At 44.3% G+C, this 18,250-nt stretch overlaps 1 protein-coding gene across 1 annotated transcript in view; it reads left to right on the plus strand.

Moving 5' to 3' along the window:
• Positions 1-18,250, plus strand: part of KDM4B (lysine demethylase 4B) — a 77,512-nt gene that overhangs the window by 23,098 nt on the left and 36,164 nt on the right. Inside the window, exons 6-8 of the mRNA XM_050321018.1 lie at positions 7,715-7,764; positions 10,525-10,628; positions 13,507-13,644. Of these exons, the coding sequence (XP_050176975.1) occupies positions 7,715-7,764; positions 10,525-10,628; positions 13,507-13,644 (292 nt within the window). The remainder of the gene's footprint in view (positions 1-7,714; positions 7,765-10,524; positions 10,629-13,506; positions 13,645-18,250) is intronic.

Below are 18,250 nucleotides of genomic sequence, written 5' to 3' on the forward strand. Positions count from 1 at the left end.
GCATCAATAACTCAGCTCAGCTCAGTCCCCCCAGCCTGGATCGAGGTCTCTGACCCAGGAGGGCTCTTGCTGCATCTCATCCTTGCCTTTTGAAGTGTCTGCTCCGAGCTGAGGCCTGGTTTGAAATGAAGATCTGTGGAAGCCTGACAGGAGCCCAGATTGGTTTGAAGAACTGAGGCTTTTGAGGAGCTCACTCTGCCACGGAGACAGGAGGGGAGGGAGAGGTTCTTCCATGCTCCATCTCACTCTTTGAGCCTGATCTGCCCTGGGCCCTGTGGGAGAATGAGCTTGCAGGTTCTGGCTTGGGAAGGCCAGGAGGCACCAGGAGTGGTGCTGCAGAGCTTTGTCTTGATTCACATTTGGTTAAACACGCTGGCAAAAATCAGCGGGGATTTTTTTTATTTATTTTTTTCTCCCCCCTCTGCTCAGCAGAGAAAATTGTCGTTGGGTGATGCCAAGTGCAGCACAAGTGTGGTTTAAAATAAGAGAAGCCTGTGGTAATGACAGCACTTAAATAGCACTCGGTGTTGTCTGAGAGTTGTTAACTCTTTAATGTTCTCAGGGATAAACAGGCTGGGTTTTTGCACCCCTCTTTGTTTCTAACTGCCCAATCAACCAGACTAAAGGGATCAAACAGAAGAAATAAAGGAAACTTTGCAAACTATCTCAGTGATCTTGATCAAATCGCAGCTACAACACCCCTGGCTTTGATGCTGACAAGAACACAGGCACTCACTTCAAAGCAGTTGGAGTTTGAAACGCTGCAGTTGATGGATGAGGAGAATTAAACCTTTGGAACGTGGAGTTTGTTTTTTCTTTCTCCTTAAAAAACAAAGGAGTGTGTGTGGAGTCATTGCACCTCTAGCACCAGGGGTTTCCTCATCTAAAAATATCTTTCATTACAGGTGAGCAGGTTTCTTTTGTTCTGCTGCAGGCAATTATCCGTGCTTTTTTTTTTTTTCGGGAATACAGCGTTGCTGTGCCTGGTGAAGGAGGCAGCTCACACAGGTCACTTGGTAGGAGACACAAATCTCTGTGATCTCCCTCGGTTCCCTTTTTCCTCCTTGTTTCTGCAGTTGAAACGAGCTATTATTTTAGAACACAAGGTCTTTGAAGTCTAATCTTTGCTTTTCTTTCCCTTTCTACAGTATCCACCACAAAAAAGCAACCAGTAATTAATAACCTGATTGCCAGTTTAGGGAAATAAATCTGATGTGAACAGGTTCTTCAAAACAAATAACAGGGAACGGCGAGGGGATGAATATTGTAGTCATTCATCTCTGTTGAATTGTATACTAATTATCTTCTTGGCTAAACTGAATGAATAAATGACTTCATAATGCTTTTCCCAAAACACCTTTTCTTAGTAAAATGCCTCCTTCGTGCTGCTCATTCACTGCAGGCAGGGGCTGACTGTGGGTTTATTTTTGCATGTGGAAGGAGAGTCACTCCAATGTGATCTGCAATTCTGTGCTTTTGTGCCTGGCATTTGGAGCTGACTGGACTGGGACAGTGAGAGCCTTTCCAAGAGCAGATGGTTGTTCATATTAAATGCTCTGCTTTAAAATGGTATTTAAAAATTGCATTTGGAGTTCTGGGAAAAAAAAAAATCTCTTTTGTATTCACTGAGTTTGGGGTTAGTGAATCACTGTGAAAATTGCCCAGTTTTGTGCAAATCTTGGAATTCAGTTGTACCTCTTAGAAATTAATATTGCTTTAAAATCAGAATTTTAAAAAGCTCCTGTCTAATGGCACTTCTTGAAACTAATGGCTCTTTAATCCTATTTCTAGCTCATGGCAACTCTGAGGGTTGAAGAGCCTTTTAGAAGTAGATGATTGGCACAAGCTGGGCTTGACTTAATCTTGCAACAGTCAATCCCTAAGGATTTGATCCCAGCTCCAGAGTTCTGCTCCAGATATTCTGTTCAATGTAACTGGAAAGCAAAGGGAGAGTTTGCAATTGCAACTTGAGTTCCTTCAGGGAAGGAGAAAGTTTCTCACCTTGCTGTTCTGTCAGCAGCAAAATCGCTGCCATTTCTTCGTGCTGTGGATAATTGGGGAGTTCTGTGCATGGAAAAGGGATTGTCTGGAGCGAGATGGGCCCTGTGGGGTGAGTGCTGAGTGTGTTTGCTGCTGGCCAGGCTTTGCTGGGCAGGGTTTGCCCTGATTTTCTCCCTGTGCTGGTTCCCAAAGGGTTGGATGTGACCAGTTGTGTGCAGAGCTCGTGTTCCTCGGAGCTGTCAAAGGCACAGGTTGATCTGCTGTGTTTTGGGGCTGTAATCTTGTCCTGTCATTACCTATTTACTCCTTATTATGGCTTTTGGAGCTGATACTCCCCAACCTCTGTGTTTATCTTTCTCCCTGTGTGTATTTCAATAAAAATGTCATTATTTGAAATCATTGACACTGCTGGTTAAAGAGGCTGAATTCCATCAGCTGTTGTCCTGTGAAATGATCCATTAAAGATAAAGCTGCAGGCACTTGATAAAGGTTCTTTCCCAGGAACAAGGAGCTCTCTGATCCATGTGTGATCTTATCTCCAGAGCATGTACTTGCATTCCTGATGGAAAGGAGCCACAAGACAAGGGAATAGGAGAGGGAAGCCAGAGATTTTCCTTCCCTGACCACGACCTTGAGCAGGGAAATGGGATATTTCCAGCCAGTTCAGTGTGGTCCAAGCTCAGGTTTGATGAGGAGAAGGAGAGAGGGAGTTGATTTCTGTATTTCAGCAAATTGTTGGGAGAGAGGGATGAAGGAAGGTTAAATATGGAGGAATGTAAAGGTGAGGAAAAGAGAGGTGACCACGAAAGGGAGGTGACAGTGCTATGAAAAATCTGTTCTTCTTGTTGAAATGCCTTTTTTTTTAATTCATACAGGCTGGACAGAAGTTGGACTCTGATCCTTGGGGGTCTCTTCCAACTCAGGATATTCTATGGGGAAAACTCCCCCTTTTACCCTGAGCTTTGCTTTGACCCAGGGAGGAGATGGGATATAGTGAGGATTTTACCTCCTAGAAAATTCAGGCCTCAGAAGCAGGATCTGAACTTTGCAGTGAGGGACCAACCCTGTATTAATGATGGTTCTTAATGGCTTTTCCTGGGTGATAAATATCCCTGATGGACTGAGGAATTTTCTTTGGAGGCTCTGCTGTCACAGGGGGCTAAAGATGCTGAAGGTCAGGGTTCAGATTCTGCATTTATGGACACACACTTTGCCTTGCAGAGATTGAAATAGCAGCTTTTCAATGCCCTGTCGTGGCTGAGAGTGGGTTGGCATTTGAATCTTCAGAGGGTCAGTGTTCTGGGCACCATTAAATCTGCTCTGAGGACACAAAACTAACCCCAGCTCGACTTGTGGGCTCGGGCATTTTCAGTGTGCTGCTCCTGTTGTGTTTCTGTTCCTTATTTCAGTAATTTAGGTTTGTTAAACTGCGTGGGGCCTGCTTGGGCAAACCTTGTGCGCACACTGTGAAATTTAAGTTTCTTACCTCCTCACATGGACAGGATTGAAGTGACATTTCCAAAGCCTTTGTGGTTGATCCTCCTGCCCGTGGAGCCCCAACTCCAGCAAGAGTTGTGGGGTTTAATAAATTAATCACTGCTTAATTGCTCTGTGTTGGGGCTGGTGTGTAACGAGGTGGGGGAGGCAAGGGGTAACTATCAAAAACTCTCTGAGTGACAACTGTGGCAAGGAAAGGTCTTGGAAGCTCTGGGGGAGGTTGGATGAAGGGACAGGATGGTCTGGTCCTCTGCCAAAGGTAGGGATGGCTTCAGGTGAGAAGAATTCCTCTTAACCAGGGAGAGAACAGGTGTGAATGAGCAGGCCTTTGTTATGGAACAGGTTTTTAGTGTCTTCTCCTTGGCCACTGAGAGCCTCAAATTGAATTTCCTCCACTCTGAAGAAGCAGCAACGAGGAGAATCCGAGCCTGGAAGGTCCCTGAGGAGCACCTGGTGCTGGAAGCTGTCGCTGCCATCCTGAATTCCCTGTTACATCATTCCTTAAAGGCCTCCAAACTGCTCCCTGGATCCCAGCGTGGCCTGTCAGCTCGTTCTTGCTGAAACACTTGTTTAATTCTTAACTCACAAGACATTTGCTTATTTATTTTCATTGTTCCTGATAATAATTCTAAGCCATTAGAGGGGAAAATTGTATTCAGAAATGCTGTTTCACACTTTATTTGTTTGATGATTTAGAGCGATAGAAAATAGCACATTTGCTGGCTTTTATAGTCTGATAATTATCCACATCCATCAAGCCCCATTCCAGGGGAATAAACAAAACACCAAGAAAATTACACTATTAATGACATCCTATGATGGCAAATAGGAAGGATCTTTCTTTTGTGTTAAGGATAAAGAGGGGACTGTCCAGTTAAACTTATGTTTGGGAGGAATTCTTCCCTGGGAGGGTGGGAAGGCCCTGGATTCTCTGTGGCTGCCCCATCCCTGGAAGTGTCCAAGGCCAGATTGGAGCAACCTGGGCTAGTGGGAGGTGTCCCTGGATGGGACTGGATGGGCTTTAAGGTCCCATCCAACCCAAACCATTCCAAAGCAAACTACCCCTACAAGTAGATTATTTTCTAACCCATTTGTAGCTTTGGGGGCAAAACCTTCTGAACTTGTGACCCTGACTCGGGAACTCAGAGGATCAGGTGGGAGGTAGAGAGACCAGAAACGCTGGAATTAAAGTTTCAGGACACAAGTTTGGAAGCTGAGAGTGTTTCATGTAGAACAGTAAGTTCTGTTTGAGTACAAGTGATACTTGATCCACTTCAGGGACTTTGTGTTGTTTTGGTAGGAAGCAGCAAAAGGTAATTTAAAAGGCTCAGTATGTTACGTGCAGATTGTTGACTTCGGGGTAGGGTGACATCTGAGTCGTGGAACTGTAACTTTTGTTATCTTGAGCTGGTTTTTTCTTTCCCCTGCTCCATAAATCTCGTGTCCCCTGGCAGAGCAGCAGCACATTTTTCAGGCTGTAATCCCACAAATTGCTGAGTGGCAGGATTTTGGGGGAAGCTTGGCCCTTTGTCTTGGTCAACCACTGCAAGGCTGACCTTTGGAATCCGTCCCTTGGTTTGTTTGCAAGCCCAGGAAGGTTGATCTGTTTTTTTCACACTGAAAGCAGGAGGACACCCAAAAAACCAGCCCTCTGTGGGTGTTTCTCACTCAGTAACTGCCCTCCTTTGAGTGCAGCAATTCTGAGTGTTTGCATTGTTGTTCTGCCTGAGAATCAGTCAGTTTATGTGTAGATGGAGCTCAATCTGTGCCATACGTTCCCAGCCTTCTGTTTCTCTTCCTGGCTCTAAACAGCAGCCCAAATTCTGTCTTTATTGCCTGTCTTTATGGAAATCAGCTCAGATCTGTGAGCATAACTTAAAGCACAATTTGACCTACTTTGAAATTCTCTCCTGCTGTTAATTCTGTGAATCCTTAAAAGAAATGCAGAGGGCTGTGTGGTAGGCTCAGCTTCCTAAAGCCTGGCCCAAACAAAAAAAAAGTGAATTTCCAAAGTGGGAGTCAGCTGTTACCACTCTGTGCCGGGCTATTTTGATTTGTGTTTTATTACATATAGTTCTTTTTTATAAGCTGGAAATTCCTCCTCTCTGGCTGGTTTCTCTCCAACAAGTCCTTTTTCCTTTGTCTCTCCACGGGCTGTTCTCTAAAGCCTCGCTTGGCTTTTTGCAGGCTGCAGTTTCAGATAACACAATAACCATGTTCCAATGTATTAAACTTTTAACATCCTCAAGATTCAATTAATCTTATCTTTACAACTCCCAATTACAGGCACTAATTAAGTGAAGGTTGCATTGTAGACTGGGGATATTACATTAATCATCAGCAGCCTTGTAGCCATAAATTAGTTCTTTCCCAATCCTTCAGCATTTTTCCCAGAAGGAATGGAATGTCTCATTTCCCTGTTTTAAGGGACATTAATCCCACAAAGGAGCTTTGGATCGGGATTAGTTTTATCACATTTATGTAAGTGATGAATGGTCTTTGTAAAATAAAAGCCACCAGCTTTGTCCCAGACAAATGGAATTGAATTGTTTGATAATTATGCAATTTAAGGCACTGTCAAACTTTGGTCAGGGGATGTTGGGAGTCCATTGCTGGATTTATTATTTTACAAGATTAGGGGCTACACAGTGTTTTGCCTTAAATTTTTTTTTTTCTTAAGCCATCAGTCGAAATCAGCTTAATGTCTAAATCTTGAAGCCCCCCTGTGTTTGATTTCTGTCCTGTGTTATCCTCCCCACCTGCCAGGCCTCACCAGGTACATTTTGATTTTGTCACACGGGAAGATAGGACTTTTATCTGCTTCTCCTTGCGCTGCAGACTCGAGTTTTAGACTTGAAAACCGAGGAGTTGGCTGCAATTCCTCTCAACTCAGGTGTATTTTGAGCTCCATCCTGAGCAGAGCAATATGTGCACCTGCTGTTGGGATGGTGCAGTTCCCCCCCTTTGCAATATCCTGTTTTCAGCTCGCTGTAACGAGGCCTGATGGCTTTGACATCTTTATTGGAAATAGCAAAAATAATGCATTTTTTATCGTTCCCTTTGAAGAGGAGTTATTGCTGGCGATAAATGCCATTCTCACAAATGTAAATTCTCGGAATTCTCTGTCACCAGGAGCGGGGAGAGCCACGTTTGGCTCGCTGCAGTGTGTGTGTAACCAGCAATTTACAAATTTCCACTGGCAGGATTACGGGTGGCACCGTGTTCAACACACCCAAGTGTTTGTCATTTGTCGTGGCTTTTAAGCTCCCTCCTTGTAACCTGAACACATCAGTCTAAGTCACCTGGGAATATTCAAAGCACCAAGGGAACTGAAAGCTTTGGGAAGAGAGAGGAAAGTGGTTTTTGGACATGATGGTCACACACAGCTCTGTGTCTGTGACCTCAGGCAGTTCATCATTTCTCCAGTTTCACATTCAATAACTTTGCACTCAAAGAAAACTTCAGTCAAATCCTTTTTACCCCTAATCTCACAAAACTGTCTTTAAGGAGTGTAGAAGTTGTTCTTTGTACCCTTTAATTTTTGCTTTTCCTCAGCAGACCTTTCATTTTCATTCACCTCATCAAGAAAATTATTGAATGGTTTAATTCCATTGTTTCCCATCAGCCAATAAAATCCAGCACAGACATAAGGATTGAGCCATTAGTGCTTCAAACATGGGGAAGAATATGTGCTTTTTGGAACAAAATGAAAACTATTTGCACAGAAAATGGTTATATTCCTTTGCTGTAGGTATTCCCAAGCACACAGACCCTCCTTCACACCTTTTTCAGCCCATCCAACATTTCTTGCCTGTTAATCTTCAGCACAATTTTATTTTTGCAGATGTGTTTCCGATGGCAAACACACCTGCTGTTCCCTGCACTGATTTATTTCTGGTTTTCCAGTGCTGCCTCATCACTTTGTCTCCTCGATTCTCCTTCTACCTTGTGAAATCTTGTGATACTCTTTTAGAAAATGGCAGGAAATAACACACCTCATATAACATGTCTGAGGAATTTTATTAAAATCCTGGGTTTCTCCCATGGATTGTGTGTTCCTGATGCCTTTCAGGGCTGTAAAAATTTGGGTTTATTTCCAGGCAAGGTGTGCTGTGCTGAAGGTTGTTCCCCTACTTGTTCCTGGGTTATTTCTTCAGCTGTTTTTCCATGACAGAGTGCTGATTGTGGGGTTTAATTGCCTGTTCATCTCTCCCAGGTACGCCATCCCTCCGGAACACGGCAAGAGGCTGGAACGCCTGGCAAAAGGTGAGCTTGGAGTTTTCGAGGCATTGACACAGAACTGACAGGTATAATTTACCCTTGCCAGAGTTGCTTGAGGAAGCTCCTGCCTTGGTAGAGCCAAAAAAAACTGGCAGGGACTTTTTCCTCCCAGCTCAGCTCTTTCCTCAAAGCCTCTGCTTGAAAAGAAAGGAGAATGTTGGGGTGAGGGAGAGGCCGAGTTAGTTTGGGTTGGGGTGAACTCCCACCTCCCAAGCTCCAGGGAGGATGTCTGGCTGCAGAAGTAGATATATATTTTTTAATTTGTTGATGTGGTTGCTATTTTTGCTCGCTTGCCAATGTTCCTGGAGCTGCCCAGCTAAAAAAAAGCTCCTGACCCAGAATAATTAACTGGAAATCTCCGTGGTTCGTCTCCAGCGAGGCGAGGGGGAAGGGGTTGGATCTGGTGGGGAAGTTAAAAGCGGGCAGGAAAATCTGGAGGACTCTGTTCTGGTTCAAAAGAAAAGAAGTTCTGAGGCTGATTTTCCCAAAAATAAGCAAATTCAGTGTAGTGCCATCTCCTGCTGCCAGTCTGACATTTCACTGTATAAAATAAATTTTTTAAAAAATTAATAAATATAAAAAAGAATAAAATTTTAATATAATAAATATAATTAAAAGAATAAAAGAATAAAATAAAAAGATACATATAGTAATAAAATAGAATGAAAAATAAAATAATGGAATAAAAATAATAGATTAAAACCAATACATGTAATAATAAAACGGAATAAAAATTAAAATAATGGAATAAGAATAATAGAATAAAACTAATACATGTAATAATAAAACGGAATAAACATTAAAATAATGGAATAAAAATAATAGACTAACATAATAGAATTTAAAAAATAATTTAAAAAGGAGAGAGTGCCAAGGGGATCAACTGATTGTGTGGGATAAATGTAGAATAACTGGGAATGAATTTCCTAGGGCATGGTAGTGTTGCTTTCCTGTGCGCTGAGCTCCTTGATCCCTAAATACAAATAATATCAGAAATGTCTGCTGAGAAATGGTACATTTCAAAGCTGCAGTTCAGTTCAGTCATTTGTCAGATTTTAACAGATGAAGAAGTGATTTTTCCAAGAAGTCAGTCAGTGCAGAGGACTCGTGTTCTGCAGGCTCTGAAATTCCCCCCCCCCCCAAGTCTGACAGAAGCAATAATTAAGTTTCTCGCTGTTTGTAACTAATTTTTACAGATGGTCAATTTTTGGATGGTTTGTGACGTAAATCCAGAAGGAAGTTATCCAGGATCTGGTCTTCATTTTAGTTTTCTGGCCTTTTGGAAGGTGGGATGGGGGGGGAGATGTTTGACAGCTCCAAGGAGGCCGTTTTGCTCCCTGGCCATTCCCTGTGTCCTCCCCATCAGTGGGGCTGTACCAGGGAGAAGTTTACTGTGGAGAAATGAGCGTGCAATTAATATGGAAAATGAATAGCTGAGCTGTAAATGGGCTCACTGGGAGAGCTGTGGAGCCCAGGGAGAGAATGTTAATGTGTTGCCATGTTATTGGTGCTAATCACTTAAAATGTGCTCCTTTATTAGTGGCTTTAATGAGAGCCACTTAAACTGTGCATTAAAAAGAGGGACTGCAGAGAGGAAGGACAGGCTGGGTAGCAGGCAGTCATAATTTTAATTGAAATGCTTTTAGTGCAAAAATGTAAGAAAACCTGGAATCCAGTAATCCTTTTTGCTTATCTGAACCCCCTTCCATTATGTCTCATCAATTACTTTTGTTTCCAGAGCTTGGCTTATTTATTTTCCTAAATGGTGATGGGTCTGAATGCCTGTAAACACACGATTTGTCACTGAGTCACCCCCTTGGAGGGAAAAACGTGATCTTGGAAGCAAATGGGGTTCCATTTGGTGACATCAAGGAGGTTGTTCAGTGTTTACCACCCTTCTTAGGATTCTTTGTTATTTGGGGTTGGGTTGAACAGCTCAGTGTGGATCCTGTATCTGAGGAAGGGTTTGACACTTGATGGTTCTGAGGTTCTCACCGGGTCAGGTCCTGCTGTGTCTGCCACTTGTTGGTGACCACTGAACGTGTCCCTCCTGCCACTGCCTGGGAGGGAGATGTTCTGTTCCCTTTCTTTTCCCCAAATATTAACATTTACATGCTGATTTTCCCCTTCAGGGAGTGGTCTGTAGGGACAGATTGGTCTGGAATCTTAACAAACTGTATTGCTTTCCCAAGAATATTCCAGCAGCCCAGCAGAGGGGGGATAAAAAGGGTGTGGTGGTGCTTGGTGTAGATGGTGCAGGATGGGACTTTTTCCTTGTCTGTGTTCAGAAAAAAGGGGGTCAGGGTTTGGAATACCAACCAAAACCTAATTGAGACAGGTTATATTTCTTAATTTTCAGGGTTTTACTGGTATTTTGGCCAAGATACTTATACCCAGACAGAGAAGACTTAGATGCAAACTCAGTTTGAAGGGAATTCAGACTTAGGTTGTCAACACTGTCAGGGACATGGGGGATTGTTGGGGTGTCCTGTGCAGGGCCAGGAGTTGGACTCAGTCCTTGTGGGTCCCTTCCAGCTCGGGATATTCCATGTTTCTGTGATTCAGGTGCCTCAACGTGCAAGTTTTTGTCACAAAATTTGTGTAATGCTTAAAAAACCGTGCTAATTGCTGACATCTTGGTTGTCTGCTTTTGCTTTATCTTTATGAAATATTTGTCTCTGCCTAACAAATCCATGGGATGTGACATTCCCTGCAGTGATATCCCTCCTCTGAATGTCCCCACAGGATTTTTCCCAGGAAGCTCTCAGGGATGTGATGCTTTCCTCCGTCACAAGATGACCCTCATCTCTCCCTCAATCCTGAAGAAATACGGCATTCCCTTCGACCGGGTACGTCCAGGGAGGCAGGGAACACACACTGGCACATTGTTGGGGTGCACAGGGCACAGCACCTCTCTCTTGAGGGAATAATTCCCTGGGGAGAAGTTGGTTTGTTATGCTGAATGTATCCTGTTGGTTCAAACCAGGAAAGGAGCATTTGGGGTTTGTCTGAGACCATGAAGTGAAGAAAAGCTTCCACTGAACAAACTCTGGCAGTTCAGGAGCCTCTCAGGTAGGGAGGGACAGGCTAATACAGATGTTCTGGCTCATCAACAGGCAGCAAAGCTCTTTGGTGAGTCAGGAACACTTCTTTTTTTCCTGGTGGATCCAGCAGGAGCCCAGACTGGACGTGCTGGTTCCCTGTTGTGTAAGTGCTCGTGCTGCTGCTCTAAGCCTGGAAGGATCCCTGAGTCTCTTAAACCCTCTTATTGGAGCTGAGGGGTCATGTTTGTTTGGTATGATCGTTTTAATGTGCTTATTCTTAAAAGTCTTCTGAAGTAAATCTCCTCAGCCAAGGCTTACAGGGATTTGTATCTGTGCAGGATCAGTCAAACCTCTGCTGTGCTGCGTGTTCCTGGCCTGCCTTTGCATGTGGGAAGTGGCAAAGGATTCCTGGGCCAAACTGATCTCACAGAATCCCAGAGTGGTTTGGGTTGGAAGGATCTTAAAGCCCATCCAGTTCCACCCCCTGCCATGGGCAGGGACACCTCCCACTGTCCCAGGTTGTTCCAACCTGGCCTTGGACACTCCCAGGGATGGGGCAGCCACAGCTGCTCTGGGCACCCTGTGCCAGGGCCTGCCCACCCTCCACAGAGCACAGTATTGATGTCAACACCAAACTTCCTTAAATATACTTACATAAAATTATTACAGCATGGTCCTTAAATATACTTATAGTTATTACAGCATGTTACTTAAATATAATTCCTAATCCTGATTTACAGTGTGTTTTTATGACAATTACTCCCCGGAAAGCTGTTTTTAGGTGTGAAAAGGAGGAGATCTCTTCAGTCTGAGCAACCTGTGTCTGATGCCTCCTGTCCTGAAATAGGAGCTTTTGAAGGAGGATCAGTATTATTCACAAACAGGGAACAAGTGCCCTTTTTTTTCTCTGGGAATAGAGATGGGATCCCTCCATCTGAATTCTTGGCAGATTTCAATGAAGTGAATAGGCAGCATTTATAAATCTCTGTAATGTTCTGGAAAAAAAAAAAGAACCAGATCAATACGAGGGCTTTTTAATAATTAAAAATGTGTATTTCTGTAATCTCCTATTGATTTCTCCATTTATTCCTCAAGAGCTTGCAGGAGTCAGTAAATTTGGGGCTTTCTCCATGAGTGGCAGTTTGTGCTGGCTTTCCTTCACTAGTTATTACTTTTCTGCATGGCCTATCCATCATCTTGAGGGCTTTCTAATTTATTGTGGGCTAATGTTGACAGCAGTGCCATGGCTGACACACACTGTGGGCTTGAAATGAAGACACCAGGATGGAGATTTACTGACAGGAACATAATCTTTGTGTCTTGTGGAGTTACAGCTGTAGCACTGCTGGGATTTACGGAGGGGATGGATGGGGGGGATGCTCTGGGTGAAGGCTGGACTCGAGCAACTCACCCAGGAATCCTGCAGGAGCTGCTTGTGTTATCACAGCAGATTTCATTACCTGTTTTTTTTAGTTATTCTATGAACGTTAACAACATCAGCAAGTTTAGATGTTGGCCCAGCCAAGTGAAGAATGTTTGAACTTCTCTCTGTTTACATTTTCCACTTGGGCCCATCCTTGTGTGGAGAAGTCCTTTGGAATCTCTGAACTGCTGGGCTGTGAGTTATGGCCGGTGGGAAGGGCTCCAAATGGAATTGCCTGGCATGTGATGCTGGGAAAGGTCTGTCAGCACTTCTGGCTTGGAAAGGCAGGGAAGGTCAAGCTTTGCCTCTTTGCTAATCCGTGGGAAGGGAGGTGCTGGGGGAGCTGCTCCCAGCCCACTCTGGTACATCCAGTTGCTCTCAGGAGTCATTCCAGACTCTTAACAATTAAATTCCTTGTTTCCCCAAAGGCTTCTCTGCATAAGATGTAAAAAGAGGATTTTTTTAGAAGCATCACAGATTTATTTGGCCTCTGGGTCCAGCTGTAGAGTTTAACCCTTTTTAATGATGGCCATAATGCTTATTGTTGTTTGATTTTAATAAAGTAGAGTCACAGAATGGTTTGGGTTGGAAGGGACCGCTAAAGACCATTTAGTTCCACCCTCCCATGGGCAGAGACATCTTCCACCATCCCAGGTTTCTCCAACCTGGCCTTGGACACTTCCAGGGTTGGAGCAGCCACAGCTTCTCTGGGCAACTACCAAAGCAGACAAATGATGGGCTGTAATTTTTAAGGTGTTTGACTTTTGGGTTAACAAATGGGAGTGAGGCTGATAAATGTGAGTGGGAGGAATAAATCCAGTGAAAAGCAGGAGGTGATTCAGTAGGGCCCTGCCCTGTGGAGGAGGGAAATCCAGAGTTCTTGGCTCCTGCTGGCTTGGTGGTGGGAGTGTAGGTTTGGTCCTACCATGAGCCAAAGTGGTCACAGTCAGAGGATTTATGGATCTCTTGGAATGCTGCAGCCTGAGACCCTTTTAACTAGAACCTGTGGGTGTAAATAGTTCAGGGCTTGTGCCCTTTCCATCCACTGTTCTGGGTTTTTTCCTTAGGAGAAATACTTCAGTATCTTTGCAGTTGTCCAGGAATTATCCCAGGTTTAGCCAGGAGTTGACAATGACTGTCCTGCTGCCCCCGCCCTCAGCTGAAAGAAAGAGATTTAACTGGTGAATTGTTTTAACAGGTCTCTATTCTGTACATTTTCTGACCTGTGGGGTGTCTCCTCCCTTTGCCTCTGTTTTCCAGATCACCCAGGAAGCCGGAGAGTTCATGATCACCTTTCCCTACGGATACCACGCTGGCTTCAACCACGGCTTCAACTGCGCCGAGTCCACCAACTTTGCCACTTTGAGATGGATTGACTACGGAAAAATGGCAACCCAGGTAGGTGCCAGCTGGGATGAAGTGTTGTTTAAAACCACCAGCTCATGAAATACAGAGGAATGAGAGAGGGAGGCTTAAGGACAGAATGGGAAGTGCCATTGTGATGTGCTCTTTTCACCGTCCCACGTGGCTGTTTTATTCCTGTTGGTAGTTCCTGTCGTTCTGAGGGTGCAGTGGGGACTTTCTCGAGTGCTGGGTGTTACAAACACCTTGTGAACAGCTTGTTTGGAGACTGGTGATTTGGAAATGGTTTTCTGATGCCGCCCAACTGCGTTTCACAGTGAGTGAGGTGACTGATGTAACCCAGCACAACTCATTAGGTGCACACTGGAGGGGAAGGAATAAGCTGGAAATACTTTTTAAGCTTTAATAAGACTATGGTAATAACATTCTGAAAGTACCTGAATTCCTCTAATCTGTGCACTCAAGTTACATTTGGAGAGGGGAGTCAGGCTGAAATATGTGGTTATTTCTCATTAGGGCAAATTTCTGCTGTGTTTTGTTCCTTTGGTTTTGCCACAACACACCTCCTGCATTTTCCTGTTTTGGAGTCTGGAGAACAACTGACCAGCAAAGCTCATTCGATGAATCTGTGGTTTTTTAAATTAGGGATCAGTTCCACACAGTCTTTGGGCAAAAGAGAAATGAATACAGAAGGGGTGTCAATTGAAAATTGCCACTGCAGAAAGAAAGACCCAGTTTTACCCTTAGAATGACACTTGTAATATCTCCTTCACTTCTTTTTCTTCTATCAACTCAGCTTGAGTCTGTAACTTTTGTAAGGCAGCCTAATCCTTTCTAGTTCTTCTAAAATAAGCAGATTTTATTATTTCACTGGGTCTTTAAAGCCCATCCAGTCCCACCCCCTGCCATGGGCAGGGACACCTTCCACTAGACGAGGTTGTTCCAAGCCCTGTCCAGCCTGGCCTTGGATGCTTCCAGGGATGGGTCTTACATTTGAATTTGTTCTGGAGTTAAAGAAAGGGTAAGAAAAACCTTAAACCACAAGAAAAACCTTAAACCAAGCATCTTAAACTCAAAAAATAGCCAAGCAACCTTGCTTTAGAAATGCAAAGAATGGGGTTTGTGTGCTGTGACCTTGTCTGGCAGGTTTATCTGTAGCAAATGGTGCTGCTGTTACAGCCCAGAAAATGGGGTTTATCAGGGAAATTCTTGCAGCCCTTTAACTCCAGCAGTGCCAGCAGGCACCGCTCGAATATTAAAAGCAATTTTGGGTTCAGCCATGTGTTCCCAAACAAGTGACATTTGGGAAGTGCAGTTTTAGATGGAGCCTCCATGCTTACATTGTTAAGCAGCGTAGCGTGAAATTACTGAACAAGCAGCAGCGAGAGCTCTGAGCAAACCTGGGGAGGGGAAGGGGAAGTGTGGAAGGAGATGCCCCATTTATTCCCATTGCACTCAGTGCCACTTGTCTGTTCTGAGCTTTCTGGTTAATATTGCTTAAATCACATGCCAATTAACCCTTGGAGAGCTGGGTGTTGTGCTCCAGAGGAGGGTGAGTGTTGTTGCACCTGTGAGGGCACAGGGTTTGTTTAAATCTCATCTGAAGTTAAGCGAGGGCTTAATGAAATACCAGCTGAGGGTGGAAACTGGAGCTGCCCTGGTGTTTGTGGGGGAAGAATTCATGGAGGGAAGTTCTTCCCTGTGAGGGTGGTGAGGCCCTGGAACAGATTATCCAGAGAGGTTGTGGACTCCCCATTCCTGGAAGTGTCCAAGGCCAGGTTGGACAGGGCTTGGGATAGTGGAAGGTGTCCCTGCCCATTGGGGTTGGAACAGATGATCTTTTAGGTCCCTCCCGACCCAAACCATTCTGTGAATCCATAATCCTCCAGTGTGTGATTTCTGTGCTCTCAGGCACAATTAGGTTATCCTTGCCCACATCCAGCAGGTTTGGTTTCTTCCTGATCATCTACTCCTTGACCAAGGCCTTGGGGACTCTCAGCTGGGCAAAGCTCTGCAGGAACTCTGCTGTTCCTGCACTAAACCAGCTGGCTGGAGATGATTCCCTCCATTCCTTGGGTGATCAGCTCAGCTCTCTTGTCCTCCCAGCACTTCTGAGATTGGTGACAAGGCAAGGTTCATAATTAGCCACTTGTTTAATGTTCTCCTGGACATCATCCTGGGGAGGAGATCTGGATTCTGCTCTACTGAGAGCGCTGCATGTCAGGGATGTGAGAGAGAGGAAGGTAATGGCTCACCTTGGAGAAACACAGGCAGAGCTGGGCTAATTCCCTGCCAGATGGGTGGAATGTTCTGACCACAGAGAAACCTGCCCAGGCTGTAAAAAATACACAATAACCAGCCTGGAGTGGAAGGATCAGTAAAATGCCCTTCCCCGAGTCGAGGTGGCCTCTAAATCTCCTGCTAGACAAAAATCTGCTTTCTCTTTGTACAATTTTTGTACAGTTTTAGCAGAAAAAATCAAGTCCCAGGTCAGCTTTTCAATTTCTTTTGCAAACTGGGCTGGAAATAAGTGGATGGGAGGGGAACAACTCCTGCACAGACACTCCTGGATAACTTCTGGGTTCCTGTCAACACTTTCATACCTTCATTTATCTCCTGTTTGCTCCAGGGGTACTGCTGGAATTATCTATCTTGATATAAAATAGGGTCAAGTCGCCCTTCCTTCCCAAATCCTGCATTTTAGGTTCTGAAATGAGTAGCCTTTGTCTCATCCCAGGCAGTATTCCCATAAAACCCTTCCTGCTCTGCTGCTCAGTCATTTAGGGAAGGGGAAAACAAGACTTTTGCATTTGGATTTTACTGATCTGCAAAGGCATCTTCAAAACAGGGACCTTTTGGGTCTCAGCCTATGCTCTTCTACATGGCTTATTGCTTCCAAACCTTCTCCTCTCTTGTTATATATATATATTTTTGAAATAATCTCAAATTTATATGTGCATTATCTGTGATTTGAGGTTGTCTGGCATAGAATTTTCCATGGAAAATTGAAGCTTTCTTCTTACTACTCAGAGCTTAGTAGGTTTCCCCTTATAACATCAATACTTCCCAAGAAAATAAAATTTGTGAGGTTTTTTTTTCCTGCAAAAACTGTTTGGTAATACTGTAAATGCTCCCAAAAAAAATCCAAAATAAAGGAAATCAGAATTGTGTCTTTGCATTACTTTGTGTCTATGCCTTAACTGACTCTAATTAGACCTTTTCAGCTTAGAACACATAAAAAAGTCTCTCATGAAATAGCATTTCCATACTTTATTTTTGTCAGACATTCAGAATTGCTCTTTTACTCTAATTAGAGCTTTTAAGCTTAGAATACATTTAAAAAAAAAATCTATTATGGAATAACATTTCCATGGTTTATTTTCATCAGACAGATTCAAAGTTGCTCTTGTACAAAATCTTCCACCTTTTTTTCCTGCTTATTTTCTTGTATTGTTTGTAAACACCCCTTATACCTCACTCTTGGCAAAGCACTGATTCTGTGCAATAAAAAGGAATTTTTACAGGGTTTTTCCTGCTGAGGTGGAAAGGAGATGGTTATTTATATTTTTTTTTTTTTAGGAACTGTCTTGAAGCTTTGTGTTAGGAGTTCTTTTCCGAGCTCCTCTTCTGAAGGGACTGACTGGCAGGTTCTGCTCGTGATTTTTGTTAATGAGGGAAGAACTCTGAGAGTTGTGTCAGCAGAATAAATACCTGGAGGTTTCCAGGATTGCAGCCCTTGGGATGCTGCTGGAGCAGATGGATGGGTGTCAGCAGGTACCTGGCCCTTCTGCATGTCCTGCCCTTGAGAAGGGACATCTGAGAGAGTCTGCCTTGAAATCCAGACTTAGATACTGTTATTAAATATTATATATTGTATATTATAAACTATTCAGGACTTTGTTCACAGGAAATGGGACAGGGATGGGGACAGTGGTGGCTTCAGGCCAGTGGTGGCTTCAGGCACCTCAACTCCCTCCTGCTCAGAGCTTGGCCTAACCCTGAGCACCAAAATGGGAGGTTTCAAACTGATTTTTTAAACAGACTAGGTGAGTTTGAAATGCTCCTCAGCCTAATTTACTTGAGCTTAATTACTGCAAGGTGTGAAGGATGCTCTTTTTTTGGTGCTGCTTAGTCATGGCTTTTCCAGCCCGGGGTGGCTGCTGTTCTGTGGGATGGGAACTGCTGTTCTGTGGGATGGGAACTGCTGTTCTCCAGGATGGAAAACTGCCCTGAACCCCTGGAGCTGATGCTGCAGGGCTGACACAGTGTCCCAGTCCCTCCCTGGGATTTCTGAGCAGTGTGGGTCGTGTGTGCTGTGCCTGCAGTAAATCCCCTTGGGAAGGACGTGCTCCCTGCAGCTGATTCCCCTCACTTTCCCCTCACAGGGGTCCCTCATAAGGAGTCCTAGCCCCAATTATTCCCGTGCCAAGGGACATCTGGCTTTGGGGATGCACTACAAACTGCGTCACAAGCGCTGGAGAAAAGTCCTGATTTGTTTATCCCTTGTGCTGGGATGAGTGTGTCGAAGCAGGAGGGAGCTGGTGCTTCATTGAGTTCTCCTCTTGCAGTGCTGCTGGGAGCTCTGAGCCTCCTCCTGTGCCCTTCCAGCCACTTCAGAGACACATAACTCAGGTCCCCTGTT

The sequence above is a fragment of the Myiozetetes cayanensis genome, unplaced genomic scaffold (genome assembly GCF_022539395.1).
Source record: "Myiozetetes cayanensis isolate MyiCay16 unplaced genomic scaffold, myiCay2020 scf26, whole genome shotgun sequence".
In the NCBI taxonomy this organism is placed as follows: Eukaryota; Metazoa; Chordata; class Aves; order Passeriformes; family Tyrannidae; genus Myiozetetes; species Myiozetetes cayanensis.